At 46.7% G+C, this 15,298-nt stretch overlaps 2 protein-coding genes across 6 annotated transcripts; both read left to right on the forward strand.

Moving 5' to 3' along the window:
- The first annotated feature begins 40 nt into the window (after positions 1-40).
- On the forward strand, positions 41-6,702 carry LOC309597770 (splicing factor C9orf78). 4 transcript variants are annotated; one of them, XR_014229840.1, is made up of 10 exons: positions 41-198; positions 1,737-1,796; positions 2,447-2,498; positions 2,713-2,783; positions 2,978-3,055; positions 3,496-3,693; positions 4,165-4,301; positions 5,059-5,456; positions 5,706-5,955; positions 6,226-6,702. XR_014229840.1 is itself a non-coding variant. In XM_082327548.1 (9 exons), exons 1-9 carry the CDS (start codon positions 116-118, stop codon positions 5,795-5,797), a joined length of 870 nt encoding a protein of 289 aa, XP_082183674.1. In that variant the 5' UTR covers positions 41-115; the 3' UTR covers positions 5,798-6,702. The 4 variants fall into 4 exon arrangements, 1 of the variants encoding a protein (XP_082183674.1); XR_014229839.1 differs by having other exon boundaries at positions 5,706-6,702; XR_014229841.1 differs by lacking the exons at positions 5,706-5,955; positions 6,226-6,702 and adding an exon at positions 5,589-5,634.
- A 449-nt stretch (positions 6,703-7,151) lies between these two features.
- Positions 7,152-14,151, forward strand: LOC309597640 (torsin-1A-like). 2 transcript variants are annotated; one of them, XR_014229814.1, is made up of 6 exons: positions 7,152-7,379; positions 7,674-7,939; positions 9,702-9,877; positions 9,969-10,096; positions 10,935-11,383; positions 14,063-14,151. XR_014229814.1 is itself a non-coding variant. In XM_082327247.1 (5 exons), exons 1-5 carry the CDS (start codon positions 7,169-7,171, stop codon positions 11,183-11,185), a joined length of 1,032 nt encoding a protein of 343 aa, XP_082183373.1. In that variant the 5' UTR covers positions 7,152-7,168; the 3' UTR covers positions 11,186-14,055. The 2 variants fall into 2 exon arrangements, 1 of the variants encoding a protein (XP_082183373.1); XM_082327247.1 differs by lacking the exon at positions 14,063-14,151 and having other exon boundaries at positions 10,935-14,055.
- Positions 14,152-15,298: the final 1,147 nt, after the last annotated feature.

Below are 15,298 nucleotides of genomic sequence, written 5' to 3' on the forward strand. Positions count from 1 at the left end.
TTCGTCGCGGGGTTGTGGCGTCATCGCCGCGCGACGCGCCCGGCGCGCAATTGGGAGTGTGGCGGGGGGGGCGGCCGCAGTGTGGCGGCCGTGCCGGAGCGCAGCAGCCGGCGCCATGCCGGCCAAGAAGTCTTTCCGCCGGCGGAGGGGGGACTCGGAGGAGGAGGAGGAGGACGAGCAGGTCGCTGAGGAGGTCAGGTGCGTCGGGAGCCGCGGGGAGCCCGGCTGGGCCCACCGGCCCCGGGGCGTACGGGCGCGCCCGGCCCTGCCGCGGTCGGGGAACGGGACCCCGGGTTGTCCGGTTGCGTCACGCCGTCGTATCATCACGTACCGGCCTTTGCGTCACGTCACGTCATGTCACATCGTGGCGTTGCGCCGCTATGTTATAGCTTCGTCGCGTCACAGCGTTCGCGTCACACCGTTATGTCGTCACGCCACAGCCGCCGCGGTGCTGCGTCACCTTGACTCCCATTGTGACGTCCCACCGTCATACCCTGCACCGTCGCGCCGCGGTCTCCGGCCGCAGTCGCCCGCAGGCCCGAGGCGCAGCCGCCCGAGCGGAGCGGAGCGGAGCCCGCCGCCATGGGGGGGGCCCCACCCGGGTACGCGGCCGGCGGGGGCGGGAGGGGGCGGCTCGGCCCCGCGGCGGGGTCCGACCCTGCCGGGAGCTGCGGCCGCGCTGGGGGGCGGCTGTGCCCCGCGGAGGCCTCGCCCGCCTCCTCCCTCCGGGACCGGGCCGGGAGGGGAGCACCGCTCGCCGGCCAAGCCGCCGGGGCGGCCCGCGGGGCCGGGCTGCGGAACGGCGGGAGCGGCCGGAGCAGCGCTCGGTGCCAGCGGACCCCCGGGGACCCTCGCCCTCCGCCGGGCCCCTGCCCTCCTGCTGGCGTCGCACGCGATTTCTGACATTTACCCCTCTTCCGCCGCTGTCTTTCGGAAATGGGCGCTCGCGGATGGTCCGCTTTGTTTTCAGAGCCCTGCACGCCAAGCAAGATCTTTCTTGTTATTATTTTATCTCTAAAAAACTATTTTATGATGCATAGTTCATGGCAGATATTGACAGACATGCATAATTAGGAAAAGTCCAAATATCTGAAGAGATTAAGAGTGCGTGTCAGTCTATATAGAGAGACTTGATATTTAAATTTATCATAAACTTTCTTCTGAGTCACTCGTGCACTGATGTATCCTGACAACCTTTCAGCTCCGTTATGTTCACTTGAGAGCTGCTGCTAATTTTGCTGTAAATGGAGTGCTTCCTTAGCCCCCTTCTCCTGAGAAACGGCTGTATTATTTTATTAGCCAGTGTCAACTGTTGAAGGAGTAAAGGTGCCCCGTGTTAATTCATCTCACTTAGTCACCCTCTGTTTTACTGTGTGGAGAATATTGTCTGGAGGTCTTAATGGACTAAAACCAGTGATTCTCGGCTCGTTCTTCCCATATTGGTTCATAGTAAAAGCCTTCAGCGTTTGGGTGCTTCTTTCCTCAGCTGAGGGAAGACAGGCTGAAGAGATATACCCAGCAGATGCCACGTGGGTTTTTTCTGATTGCTTAAATAAATGAAATTGCTTAAATAAAGTAAAATAGAAAATAATCTGTAACCAGAAAAGCGGACACTGATATGCAGAAGTTTAAGGCAAAATCTGTCTAGAAGATTCACTGTTAACTGCAGAAAATCAAATTAAGTTAATTAATTAAAACCAAAGCATCGAGTATTAAGTCAAATGTTTTTTCTTCAGGTTAAAAGTGGAGGAAGCCAAAGAAGTTCAGAGCCTCAGAAAGCGACCCAATGGGGTGAGGTAAGGGATGTAGCACCGAGGGCGTGAAGTTTTGTCCAACGGTGTAATGTAACAGTAAATTTCTCTCTTGTCGTGTGCCTCCTTTCAGCAGAAACCGTTACCTGCCGCACAGTGCCGAAACCACGTCCTGGATAGAGTGGTTTCTGCATGAAAGCCTGAGGGTGGAAAAGAGGGGGAGTTTGGTAGAGGCACAGAGTGTCAGTTCACGGGGTGCAAAGTCCGTTCTGTATCCCAGCCGTGAAGAAAAAGATTAAGACTGGGATTTACCATGAAATGTATTTTCAACAAATTACTTTTGTGCTGCACGCATGGTTTAAATTGGGCACTTTCACACCTCCTCCGTGCTAATTCCCCTCTCCCCTCTCATCTAGCGCCGTTCATTAGCTGATGAGCCAGTTGAAATGTGCACCAGCAATGAACTGTGTTCCTATTTTGGTGACTCACTCTAAAATCTGCCTTAAGTTCTCATCTCCCCAAACCAGTAACAGTTCCTCTATCCATGTGGAGGGATTAGGAAGATTGACAATTTAGCGATAATACAGTGTGCGAGACCATCTGCTAGATTTAGAGAAGGATAAAGAAGTGCAGTATTGTTGGTAATATGTTTCCTTCCACTGAATTTTATTTACTTTCTTTATCTGCCTGACTAGCGCTGTAGCTCTGCTTGTGGGAGAGAAGTTGCAAGAAGAAGCAACGCTTGTGGTAAGTGCTAGACGCTTTCATCGCCGCGGTGCTAAGATGGAATGATAGGAAAACATCAGTGTGGTCCAGCCGCTCACTGCAGGACTCTGGCCTCGGGTAGGACTGGTGTCACAGCTCAATACTTAAATGTTTTCTCTGTTTTTATCCAGATTTTGAAGACTAGCATTAAACTAGAGGGAAGCTTCAGGGTTTCTCATTATTTCTTATTTTACAGGATGACCCATTTAAGATAAAATCTGGGGGAATGGTGGACATGAAGAAGCTGAAAGAAAGAGGCAAGGACAGGTGGGTGCATATGAGCTCTGGAGATCTCTCCTTGGACTGGTATTAAATGACAGCTGGTAATGAAGTAACCAGATGTTGGGGTGCTTTGAAGGGTTTAACATAATGCAGTTTGGCCAGTTACTGTTACCCTAACTTGTCAAATTAGTTTAAAAAAAAAACAAACAACAACTGTAAACATTGTGGTTTCCATTTAGGATTAATGAAGAGGAAGATCTAAACTTGGGAACTTCCTTCTCAGCTGAAACCAACAGGCGAGATGAAGATGCTGACATGTAAGTTGTGCTGCGTTGTGTCTGGGATGTTGAATTCGGGGTTGGGTGTCCCCTGACAATTCATTTTTTTCTGTCTTGGATTCTGAGTAGTCCCAGAGCATCTTCCCAGTTCTCACTGAAACTTTCAATTGCCCTTTCACCCTCTGGATGCCAGACTTGAGAAGGCTTTTTCATGGACAAAGATGGGAGGTGCCAACCAGCTAGCTTGGCGTTAAATACCAGTGGGAGCCTTCCTTGCTGGTTGTGAAAGAGCTTGGAGGATCCGATCATTTCTTGGACAATTGCTTCTTGGAGTTGATGTTAGCTGAGTTGTTTCGGAGAGATTATTCATTCCTCTCTCCTAGCTGTTGGGACGGCGATGCAGCTGCGCTCAGCAGTGCTGGGACAGAGTACAGAAAACAGAATTAAATACTGTGTGTCCCTCGTGTGCTGCTGTTTAGGATGAAGTACATTGAGACTGAGCTGAAGAAGAGAAAGGGAATTGTGGAGAATGAGGAGCAGAAGGTGAAGCTTAAGAATGCCGAGGACTCTCTGTATGAGCTGCCAGAGAACATCCGTGTCTCCTCTGCCAAGAAGACTGAGGAGATGCTGTCCAACCAGATGCTGAGCGGCATTCCTGAAGTGGACCTAGGAATTGAGTAAGTCGTTCATGGATTTATTGGTTATGGCCTGAATTGCCAGGATGAGGAGCTGTTGATTTGCAGAGCAGTGGTATGGCTGGATGATACAGCCCCAGTTTGGCTCTGTGATGGGATTGAGCCTTGTTCTGGATTAGCGCGGTATCTGGCACAGCATGTTCTACGCAGTGATAGGGCTCCAGCGTGGCTCCATCGTATGACTTTGGGGAAAAGGCCCTTAATTTTTGTGACTTGAATCTAGCAGCTTTCTGGAGGATCAGTTTATGCCCTGCACTGAAAGAGGATGCACTGAAGATGTGAGCTTCCCTTTTGCCTTTGAAACAAAGCGTCTGTTTCTATAGCACTGCCTCCGCTCTCAAAAAAACACATCAAATACCATAGCAGTGCTATTACTATCCCCAAAATCCATCCACTTAGCACTTCTGTGCCTACTACCCTTCTTAAAGATGAATATTTTTTTCTTTGTTCTAGCGCAAAAATAAAAAACATCATCTCAACTGAAGAGGCCAAGGCCAAGCTGCTGGCAGAGCAGCAGAACAAAAAGAAAGACAGCGAAACTTCCTTCGTTCCCACCAACATGGCTGTTAACTATGTCCAGCACAACAGATGTAAGTCTCGCGTAGCTCTCCTGACCCAGGTGTGACCCTCTGCTGAAGAAAAGCAGTCAGTGGGGACAGAGCCTGATGCAGGAGAAATTAGTTCATGTATCAGCACAAGCAGCTGTCTGATTCCTTTTTCTGAGATGCTCATATAGACCCCATCTGGCTTCGTCTTTTTCTTCCATCCGTCAGCAAGCAGAGGGACATATTACTCATGGCTTGACTTTCTGCTCTTTAACTCCCAGCTGACATTGCCTCATAAATTTCAAGACTTTTTCTTTAAGTTGTGTCTTGAGCATGTGCTGGAAATGCATGCCTCGTCTGCGATTATAAATGATGGTTTATAATTGAGAAAATCCATTTTGTAGGCTGCCAAAGCAGACAGGTGGTCAAGCAAACATAGACCTTACCAGACAGGAGATGGGAATTAATTTCCGGGAGAGCCTTTCATACCGCAGCCATCTGGAGGAAAGGCAGCCTTCTGCTGTGTCTAACCATGCTTACAGGGGTGATTCGGAGTCAGATTTGTGTGTTCTGAAGGAAATTAAGAGTCTTTGGGCCACTTCTGATGAAATAGTGCTACTGAAATTTGCTGTCTCCCATCTTGCGTGTATTGATTATCCATAGAAACCAATTACAAGAATGCTTGTTCTGAGGTTCTGTTGTTTCTGCTGAAGATCAGTTGTAACAAATGCCATAGAAATATGTCCGTCTGAATAACATTGCTCCAGATAATACTCCTTTTCTGATGTTTTCCCTCTTTCAGTTTATCATGAGGAGCTAAATGCACCAGTGCGAAGGAACAAAGAAGAGCCAAAGCCCCGTCCACTGAGAGTGGGGGATACGGAGAGGCCAGAACCTGAGCGTAAGTTCCTAATCTGCAACGTCATAAGGAGAGACACTGAAACTCTTCAGGGATCCTGCAGAGACATCTTCTTACCTCCTCTTCTCCGGCTGCCCTGAGATGGTGGGGAAACGGAGCAATCTAAGTCCAGAGAGGCTATTGCACTTGATGTACCCCTGCGAGGTCACACACGAAGCCCTCTGGATGGAAGATGTCTTTAGAGATGCCCAAGAGCTGAGTAGCAAAGGTCGCAACTGAAACATGTTGCCGAAGCTGGCTGACAAGGGTTTGATGAAAGCTGGAATCACGAGGAGTGCAAGGTTGGGGAGCATTGACAGCTAAAGCAATAACCTTTCACACAGCAAGGGGCTGTATAAAGGAAATGGTGGAGTTAAGGAAATGGCTCCTGTGAAAGGACAGGGAAATAATATTTCCTTCTCTTTCTTTTGAAGGGTCTCCTCCAAATTGCAAACGTCCACTCAATGAAAATGCAACAGATGATTATCACTATGAGAAATTCAAGAAGATGAAAGGACAGGAAATAATATTTCCTTCTCTTTCTTTTGAAGGGTCTCCTCCAAATCGCAAACGTCCACTCAATGAAAAAGCAACGGATGATTATCACTATGAGAAATTCAAGAAGATGAATAGGCGATACTGATGAACGTGGACTGAAGACGTTGCAGTTGTTCTTATTTTCCACTAATAAAGGATTTTGTGTCAATGACCTGAAATGGAGTCGGGGAGAATCACTGCCTTCACATGCTGGTGTTACCTACAAAGCTTTTCTTGTGATTTTTGTAGTGAATCAGTTTGCAGGTGACTATGAACTCTTTGGTGGGCAAAATCTTCTATATAACTTATTTTCAGTTATAAAACTTCTTTTATAAGAACATGAGCTTTTATGGTTGGCATTTTTTAGTGAGAAAACAAACTTGCTTTTACAGAATCTTTCACCCTCTTAAAAAATACGAAAAAAAGAGATCCTTTAAAAGCAGCAGTGCTGTTTGCCTTGTAAATATAAAGGGAAGGTTTAAAGCCGGTTTGTTTGAATGTAACTTTGTAAGAGACTTCTTGTTTGTTCCCAAGGGCCTTTGCTGGGCAGTGTGTAAGGCTGAGATGCTGCAGCGCTGTGATCAGTGCCAGTGCTCCTCAGCCTGGCTTGCAAGTGCTCCGGGAGAAACCGCAGTCCTGGCTGTGCCTGCCGCTGCCTCGCTGGGTCTGTCGTCAGCGCAAGAAATGACAGCAGACACGCAGCGCCGGGGATTTTATATCGTGTGCCGTGTTGTTTTGTATCTTTTTCCCTCTGTAGACTTATTTCTGTAGCAGTACACTGCCTTTTATTTTAGCTGCGAAGAAGAAGAAAATTGGCTCCGGTTGTGATGTTGAATTGGAGGAAAATCTCATTTTCAGCTCTTAGGACAGGGTCAACATGGCAGCTGGTGAAGAAGCCCGAGGCCCCACAGCCGGCGTCAGCCACGTCTTCCTGGGAGATGTGACGTACGGGAACTTGAAGCCAAGATTTAGAACTTGAATATAATAAAAGTGTTTTTAAGTGATTGTAAATGACATTTTTCCTTCTGGGATACATGCCGATGGTTTCCGGGTGCTGGTGCGGCCGGGGTGCCCCGTGGCTCTGCAGGGGGCCGTGTCCCGTCACTCAGGAGTGGGAGCTCCGGGGCGGGGTGGGGGATAGGCCCAGGTTTTACTTTTTTTCAGAAAAGGGGAAAAGTCTCTGGGTCAGGTAAACGCGTGAGTTTGTCTCCGAGCCTCTGCCCCCGTGCATCTCCCTCGAATCCCTGCGAACAGGGCGCTGCTGATCCACTGCCGAGCCTGAGCGCGGCATTTCAGCAAGTTCACCGCGCGAGGCCGCCAATTAGCTAATTACAGCCGCGGGCGCCCATCCAACATGGCGGCCGCCCTCAGCGCCAGCCCCGCCTCTGCCCGCACCCAAGATGGCGGCGGCGGAAGCGGCGTTGCGGGGCGGAAGCGGCGGCGGAGCGGCGGGGCCGGCGGCGGGGCCGGGCGGGCCATGAAGCTGCGGTGGGGCGCGCTGCGGGCGGCCCTGGGGCTGGCGCTGCTGCCGCTCCTCAGGCCGGCGAGCGCCGTGGAGCCCATCAGCCTGGGGCTGGCGATCGCGGGCGCCGCCGCCTCGGCCCTTACCGGCTTCATCTCCTACCCGCGGCTCTACTGCTACTTCAGGGAGTGCTGCCTCCAGCGGCACGACCAGCGCGCCGCCGCCGGTGCGGGGCCGGGGCGGGTGCTGGGGGCCGGGGCGGGCCGAGGGGACGTTGAGGAGGGCGTTGGGGGGGTGCTGAGGCGCCGGGAGCCGGGCAGGGCCTGCGGGGCCTCCCCGCGGGGCCTCCCCGTGGGCCGCAGGGCGCTGCCCCAGCTCGGCCGGCCCTTTACCGCCAGGCCTGGGGCTGGCAGCCTGCAGGCCGGGGTGGCTGCTGGGCCCTCCTCGGAGCAGGCAGGAGCCGGCGGGACGCCGTGCCCGTCTCCCTCCTGGCTGCTGACGGTGTGCTCTCTCCATCCAGCTCTGCAGGAGAGTTTGGACAGAAAGCTGTTCGGGCAGCACCTGGTGAACAAGGTGGTTGTAAAGGCCGTGAAGGGCTTCTTGAACAACACCAAGACCAAAAAGCCTCTTGCCCTTTCCTTGCACGGGTGGACTGGAACAGGCAAAAACTTTGTCAGTAAGATAGTCGCCGAAAGTATTTATAAAAGAGGTTTGCAGAGCAAATATGTCCATCAGTTCGTGGCAACTTTACACTTTCCTCATGCTCACAGCATCAATCTCTACAAGGTAAGAGTGTGCTGTGGGGCACAGCTCTGCTGCAGTGACTGCTGTATTGAATTACAAATGTTATGGCATGATCGGTACTAGAAACCTAGATGTTATTTTATGCAGTAAAATGTAGCCTGTGCCAGTTTTGCAATCTGTACAGAACTGGGTAAATGCTAACATCCATCGGGACTGGTTTTCCTGTGAATGTAAAGTTTTTTGCATGTGTTTTGAGCCTGTCTTTAGAAAAGAATGATATGGTTAATTTTCATTCTACGCTTTGCTTAGAGATGTGACTGACTTAAGGATAAGCGTGATTCAGCAGGTTTCCATGGTTAGGTGATGTGCTGGTGGCCACTGCAAAAAACTAATAGTTCATGACTCTGGGAACCACTCGGTGACCTCCAAGTGTGTCAGGTACCATGGCAAGCTGAAGCTTGCTCTCTGAGGCATGGATGTACTTTTCAGTTTTACTGCACACTGAGCAGGTTATTTAGTTTTTCTGTGCATCCATTTCCCAGCTACAAAACAAAACCACAAAATACTGTGTTGTCAGAAAGGTACGGATAAATGTATTTGGAATTGTTCTGCCAGTTTGCTAAGTGTCAGCACAGTTCTGTAGGCAGGTGGATATCATGTGGAGTGGTAGCTCAGATGCATGTTTTCGGGTTTGTTTTTTTTTTTTTTTTCTAACTAACAACTTTGTTAACAAACAGCAGAGTTTGTTAACAGTACCACTGTCTTTTTGTAGTACTGAATGTTTATATTCAGTTTGTATGTGTTAAAAATGGGAACGGGTTGGTCTACAAACCTGATTTCTAAGTGGAGAAAATATCTGTTTCTTCCTTTACAACTTACTTTTCCCCTTCTTGCAACTGAGCTGTTTTAAAATAAAATGGATCCTTTTCTGCTTTTGTTTCGAGATGAGCACACTTGGGAAGCTTGCTGCCCAAGGCAGCAGGAGGAACTATTGCTTCTTATCCACAAATACACCCAATGCCACCTTCCTATGCTGCCTTTGCAGTTCAGGGACTGAGTAAACATCAAATATAAAAAAATGATGATAATTGAAAACGGTCAGAACAGTTACTTCTCATTCATCTGCCAGCAGGTCGACCCTTTTTTTTCCAATTACTTCATTATTCATCCTAAATGTAACACTTAAGCGAGAGAAAAATGCAACCCTTAAGTGAGAGAATCTGTAAATATGATAAAGCGTTAGCCCTTCTGAACAATATTGTGTTTTAAGAAGGGCGTGTAACTGTCTTCATTTAACTTCTGAATGATTAAAACACGGGGCTGAGAACTGTTTCTACTTCTGCCAGTGACTGCAGGTGCAGTTTCTCACTGGTGCTGCTCAGGTAGCAAATTTAATATTGTTCGTAGCTTTGACACCTAGGGATGTTTAGACCAAAGTGCCACCAAAAGTAATCATCTTACTTGTCAGGGCTTTGCTTTGCGTTGCTGTTCCTTGGTGGTACCCATCCTTTGTCCTACTGTGCACTTTCAGTTTTGCTATGTTTACAGAAATATCTTTCTCCTGAGGAGATTTCCTGCTTGTCCCATCGGTGTCTCTTGGTGTCTTCAAATTTTTCAGAACCAGCATGAGATTTTGTTAAAGTTTTATTTACAGCTTTTAACCATGTTTTAGTTAAGAAACCAAAGCTATTAAAATGACGAAATTGAAATGACTCTTTCAGGACAAAGGTCAATAAGCAGAAGTGCTATTTTCTGTCTTTTCAACACAAACTCTTTCAGCATCTTTTATTTTTATGCCACTCAGGACCAGTTGCAGTCGTGGATTCGGGGAAATGTGAGCATCTGTCCCAGATCACTCTTCATATTTGATGAAATGGATAAAATGCATGCAGGACTCATTGACTCCATCAAGCCATTCCTGGACTACTATGAGTTTCTGGATGGGGTGTCTTACCGACAAGCCATCTTCATATTCCTCAGGTAAGAAGTGGCTCCTCAGGTTTGCTGTTCTGTACACTCAATGCCTTTTAAACCTACCTCCAGCTACAATTTTTGTTTTCGCTTTATTTAGCAATGCAGGAGCTGAAAAGATAACAGAGGTGGCACTAGATTTCTGGAGAAATGGGAGGACAAGGGAAGATATACAGATCACAGATATCCAAAATGCACTGTCTGTGTCCGTCTTCAATAACAAAAATAGTGAGTAAAACTGCGATTGCTTTTGCGGTGATAAAAGTTCCCCAGAAAGGATGGGCTGCATTTTTACAGCTGTGGTTTCTACTTGATGCGGCCTCCAGTTTTTGTCTAGCAAGGAGCCATGATGTGGTTTATTGACATACTAATGGGCTAAAGGGAAAGCAAACAGAAATCCTGACAGTAAGGTTAGATATTGCAGTAGCTGAAAAATCTTTAACCAATAAAATGTTTTATTATGGGGAAGCCACTTCCTTGGCCCCCAAGCCACTTCGCCTGTCTTGCTCAGTCTGGTAAAAGCCTTCAGGCAGCTATTTAGGAGCAAGAAGCTGACGTGCCAGCCCTGCTGCGGGCAGGCCAGTGCTTCCTAGGTTTCCTCGCACAGGACTTCTGGTGAAAAGGGTTTGTAACGTAATTATGCTCTAAAATTAGCATTGGTAGCAAACTTACTGTACTTTTTAAAAAGGTTAGATGCAAGCTCCAAAAAAAGGAGCAAGAAAGTTGGTCTGGGAGAGCTGATAAGAGATGGAAAATCTGTTCTTCTCTAGGTGAGGGGAAGGTACAAGACTAGCACCTGGGGAGCAAGGCTTAAATTAATTCAGTCAGAATTAATTCATTCAGCTGCAATGGACCACATTTACGTGTCTGTCCAAAACTTTATGCACAAAATACCACGAGAAGGGGCTTGTATTTGGACTGACTTGTGCATTATAGGGCCCTGAAAACACAGGTGAATTCTTACTGGTATGTAGCGGGGGGCTATGATATGCCTCTTGCTTCCATTCCCCCATGGTAGTGTTTAACTAGAGGAGTAGTAACAAACCCCTTCTCTTTCCCTTTGTAGGTGGATTTTGGCATAGCACCTTGATTGATAAAAATCTCATTGACTACTTTGTTCCCTTCCTGCCTCTGGAATACAAACATGTGAAAATGTGTGTCAGGGTTGAGATTGAATCACGTGGCTATACTGTGGATGAAGACATTTTAACCAGAATAGCCGACGAGATGACCTACTTCCCCAGAGAGGAGAGAATTTATTCAGATAAAGGATGTAAAACTGTGGATGCAAAGCTGGATTATTACTATGACTTCTAATGCTTTATTGCTACTACCTGCAAAGAAGCAAATTTAACTTAATCACAAAGTGGAGAACCCGGGACATTTCATTTTTATGCACTTTTTAAAGGAAGGAACATCATTTTTTAACTGATGTGTAAATAAGCAGCAGTGCCTCTGCATTTTTATTCTGTCACTATTCACGGCTCCCAAGTACTTCAGCCTTGGGTTGTCAAGGTAAGAACGAACTGCGTTGTGAATGCGGGGGTCTGTGTCTGGCAGTGCTGAAGACCCCTCTCGGATCGTGTGTCGATCGTCAGAACCGTTTGGCAGACTGTTGGCACGTATAGAAGGACTGAGACTATAACCTAATTTTAATTGGATTTTGGTTTGATGTGGATGATCTCTAGACAATATTGAGAATTTTAATTGAAGTTCCTATGTCTGTGAAAGCCTTCCCTGGGCTTGTGTGGGAATATTCCTATAACTATAACATTAAAAATAGGATATGTGTCTTTTCTCCTTGAACAGCTCGGCTCCAGTAAAAATAAGGGGGGAATTCTGTAATTAAAAAAAATCCAGAGTATTCTATCCAACATCACAGTACCATTTTCTTTCTCAAAACAGTGGTATAATTTGGTCTCCTGTGTGTCAAACCAAGAATATGAAACTCTTTGGGGTGAATAGCGTTCAGAGGGCGGGCTTAATATTACAGGGAAGCGAGTTAAAATCCTTGACTGCCACATCAGTGCAGTTGGTTCCTGGGTTTGGTTATTTATGTATGAAGTTGCCCACAGCGTGCGCTCCCAGGAGTGATCGCAGGAGGGAGAAAAGTGTGCTTTCTGACTGGTGAGTCAGCTTCGTGGAAAGGGTGTAACTTAATGGGAAACATCTACAGGTTAACTTTTACACCAAGGAAATGGAAAAGAGGTTTCTCCTCTTCACCTACATGTAGAATTCAGGGGCCAGCTTGCAGGCTTTTCCCTTTTTTCACCTTTTCGCAATACTGTATGCCTTTGAGGCAGGGATGAAGACAGATCCAAAGGCATTTGAAAAAAATGTGAAATGTGCCAACTGGAGTTACTGCAAAGAATGTCAGACTTGTTTCTGAATGTGAGCACTGCAGAGGCTTTTTTCCACTCCAGTTTCTATTCAAAATAAACTTTTCTCATCAGAAATGTGTTTCTTAGCTATCTTCTGGTGTTCTTTGCATTGAGTGATTTCATGCTAATTTTGCACAAACTTACTACTTGTTGAGGAAGAGCATACTATGTTTCTGGCTGAAGTGTTCAGCTCTGCTTGAATACAGGTATCTCCCTTCTTGAGTTCAAAGGGAACAGATAGGAGGAGGAGACGTGACTCTTTGCTACCTGGTGAAAGGGAAACAAATGAAGTCTGGAGTGGAAACTGCGCTTCTAGACCATCAGTACTAATTACACTCGCGCGGTTTTTGTAGAGGCAGACTTTCTAGATGTATATGTGCTCAACAGTATCATAAGGATGAACTTGGCTTCTAGAGACTAGTTAAAACCCTGCTTCTCATCTCCTCCTCCCACTGTGGTGCCACTGACTGAACGCCCTGCGGGCTCTGATTGAAGCCACCCACGTTTTCAGTGGCAGCATCTTGAAGTTTTCTCTACAAGGGGAAAAAAAGGGGCCAGTAAGACTCCAGCTGTCCAGTTCTGCTCTGAAGTTGTGTAATATACAAATTACCAGTCCTGGTGTTTGTCAGCAACTGAGTGCTTTAAACTCGGGTATTTATCTGTCTCTTTGACTTCCTGATGATAGCAAATGACTGGCTAATGGAAAAAACAGGACGTGAAAATGATAAACTTTTACTACTGTCTAATACCTTCTCTTCAAAAGAAACAGTTCAAGCAAGCAGTACTGTGGCTCTTGCAGCATTAAATCCGGGGGGTTGGACTAGATGGCCTTTAAAGGTCCCTTCCAAAGCAAACCATTCTATGATTCTAAATACACTCTTAGTTCTGCTTTGTGTGCCATTGCAGCATCAATACTAGCGTCTGACATACGCTGGGAGCAAGTATTTCATTGTATCATAGCCCTAGATGGCTTAGGGTAGATGGAAGCTTCCTCGAGAGGGTGTAGAAATGATGTTCAAAGGGTGGAGACTGCTTCTGTTTCATCTCTTTTCTGTTCTTGAAAACAGCAGACCTGGCTAGGGGCATCTCCTGCATCTGGGTGAAAGAAATGGGTGTGCCTGAAATCACTGCCAGACTTGATCCTTCTGATCCTGTCCTCATTCCTCCCCTTTAGACTGCATGGTTTCAAAGCCGAGATCCTCACTCTGTCTTTTTTGCTGTGACTGGGTAACTTTGGCCATTATTCTTTTTACCAGGCCGCTTGAAACTGGATCAGACAACTTAAAAGAAAAATGTCAAAAGGGGGGAAAGGTCTGATTCCCCAGAGAAACAGTCCGTTGGCCAGGTGAGAGTAGCTGAGCAGTTGCCGAGACTGAATTTTGTTTGTTCTTACCAAAGTCCAGTACAAGCAACTGCTACTTTAATTCAGCCTTCTTCTGCAGGGAATGCTTCAACATCTCATGCTGTGCTCATAAAATTAGAGGTTATGGTTAAAATACGGTGATGTATTAAGTGCTGCTTCTGATAGAAAGAGGCAGGGGGGCCCTAGAGATTCGTCTGCCTGACGCCCTGGGCCGAACAGCCAAGCTGTCGTGTGTGCAGAGCGGCGCAGGCATAGTGCAAAGTCCTGATGAACGAGACAGCTGAAGCGTCCCATATATGCTCCGTAACGAGTTTCCTTGTGCATCGTTACAGCACACCACGTGGTTCACAACAGCGTGAACAACTGAGTGTTCAGTGAGGTGCGAGTTGTTGCCAGCAACTGTACCTCGCTTAAATTAGGCTGTTATTTGCACACCGGCTTCTTTTTCAGTACTAGAGAGGCTGCAGAGGCTCTGGCCCCCGGAGATACGATGAAAGCCTGCAGTCCTATCATGCCTTTGCCAGCTAGAGGAGAGGGGAAGAGCCGCCTTGAATGACAGCTTTCCAGATACAGCCCAGAGAGGAGGAACAGTTAAACAAGCTACCTGAGGCTTATTTGTCCTGCAGTGCCTGGCCGTATGGTAGGAGATAGATACCTGTTAATAAGTATGAAGCAGAGCAGGCAGAGACTTTAAGGCTTTTTCACAGGTGTTTGTTTCTATTGAGCTGTGTTTCACTGCTGAATGCCTTACTGTGCTGTTGGATGACTCGACATGTTTTAATATCAACAGGCTACTTAATCTGCTTATCTATTGTTACAAACAAATTTTTAAGAATAAAAGAAGCTTAACAGAAAGCTGCAGTTCAGCTGGTTGAAAACTGCATAAACTAGTACTTTCCCATAGCTGAAAATTATTAAATCAAGAGAGAAAAGTGACTTGAGATTTATTCCATATGCAGTACCATAGTAATATTTAGTGTTTTGAATGCACAAGTATTTTGTATTTGAAGTAACTGAAACTGGATGCAGCATTTACACCTTTGAGTAAGTCAGTTACAGGCCAAACACTATACATGAAAAGCAACAGTCCAATGTCCCAAGGTTAATAGCTAGCTAGCATTTGGCTCTGGAGATTGCATCAGCGTGAACAGTTTGCCAACATTTGACAAATTCCACATGGGGTTGTAAAAGCCAATTGACACTTTTAATTTAGAGTTTAACTGAAATGCTAAGCTCTCTGTTGTAATTGGCATTAACATAATAGTGTTGAGACCTATAAGTTTTGCATCACATCTTAACGCAAGTTTAAGTACAAGCGAGGGAGTAGATGCTGCAGCAGCACAAAAATAGCTCAATCCTTCATATCAGTTTAAAAAACACACTACAGTCAACCAAGCGATAGGCACTTCTGTCTTGCACTACAGTATTTGAGCTACAAGTGATGGATGATGAAAGAGTTAAAGCTTGCAACAGGATTTTAAACCCCAGCCTTACCAAGTGGGCAAAGGTTAAATCATCTTTCCCAGCTTTCTCAGTCATCACTCACCCTTCCACACAGACATTCTTTAATGTTAAAAGCCACTATAAAACATACTTATCTAGTGAGGTACGGGGTTGTTGTTGATTGCTTCCATTTCCCATACTCCCTTCTGTGTTGGTTTCTAGGAAGAGCTTTTGCTTACGCTT

The sequence above is a fragment of the Platalea leucorodia genome (genome assembly GCF_965183815.1).
Source record: "Platalea leucorodia genome assembly, chromosome: 15".
NCBI classification, from domain to species: domain Eukaryota; kingdom Metazoa; phylum Chordata; class Aves; order Pelecaniformes; family Threskiornithidae; genus Platalea; species Platalea leucorodia.

What these genes read in the sequence shown, in the direction of transcription:
- LOC309597770 (XM_082327548.1), top strand. Translation starts at nt 116, where the DNA reads ATGCCGGCCAAGAAGTCTTTCCGCCGGCGGAGGGGGGACTCGGAGGAG. An exon ending in CAGGTCGCTGAGGAGGTCAG is followed by an intron (nt 199 to 1,736) that starts GTGCGTCGGGAG and finishes TTTTTTCTTCAG; the next exon opens with GTTAAAAGTGGAGGAAGCCA. An exon ending in CTATGTCCAGCACAACAGAT is followed by an intron (nt 4,302 to 5,058) that starts GTAAGTCTCGCG and finishes TCCCTCTTTCAG; the next exon opens with TTTATCATGAGGAGCTAAAT.
- LOC309597640 (XM_082327247.1), top strand. Translation starts at nt 7,169, where the DNA reads ATGAAGCTGCGGTGGGGCGCGCTGCGGGCGGCCCTGGGGCTGGCGCTG. An exon ending in GCCATCTTCATATTCCTCAG is followed by an intron (nt 9,878 to 9,968) that starts GTAAGAAGTGGC and finishes CGCTTTATTTAG; the next exon opens with CAATGCAGGAGCTGAAAAGA. An exon ending in CGTCTTCAATAACAAAAATA is followed by an intron (nt 10,097 to 10,934) that starts GTGAGTAAAACT and finishes TTCCCTTTGTAG; the next exon opens with GTGGATTTTGGCATAGCACC.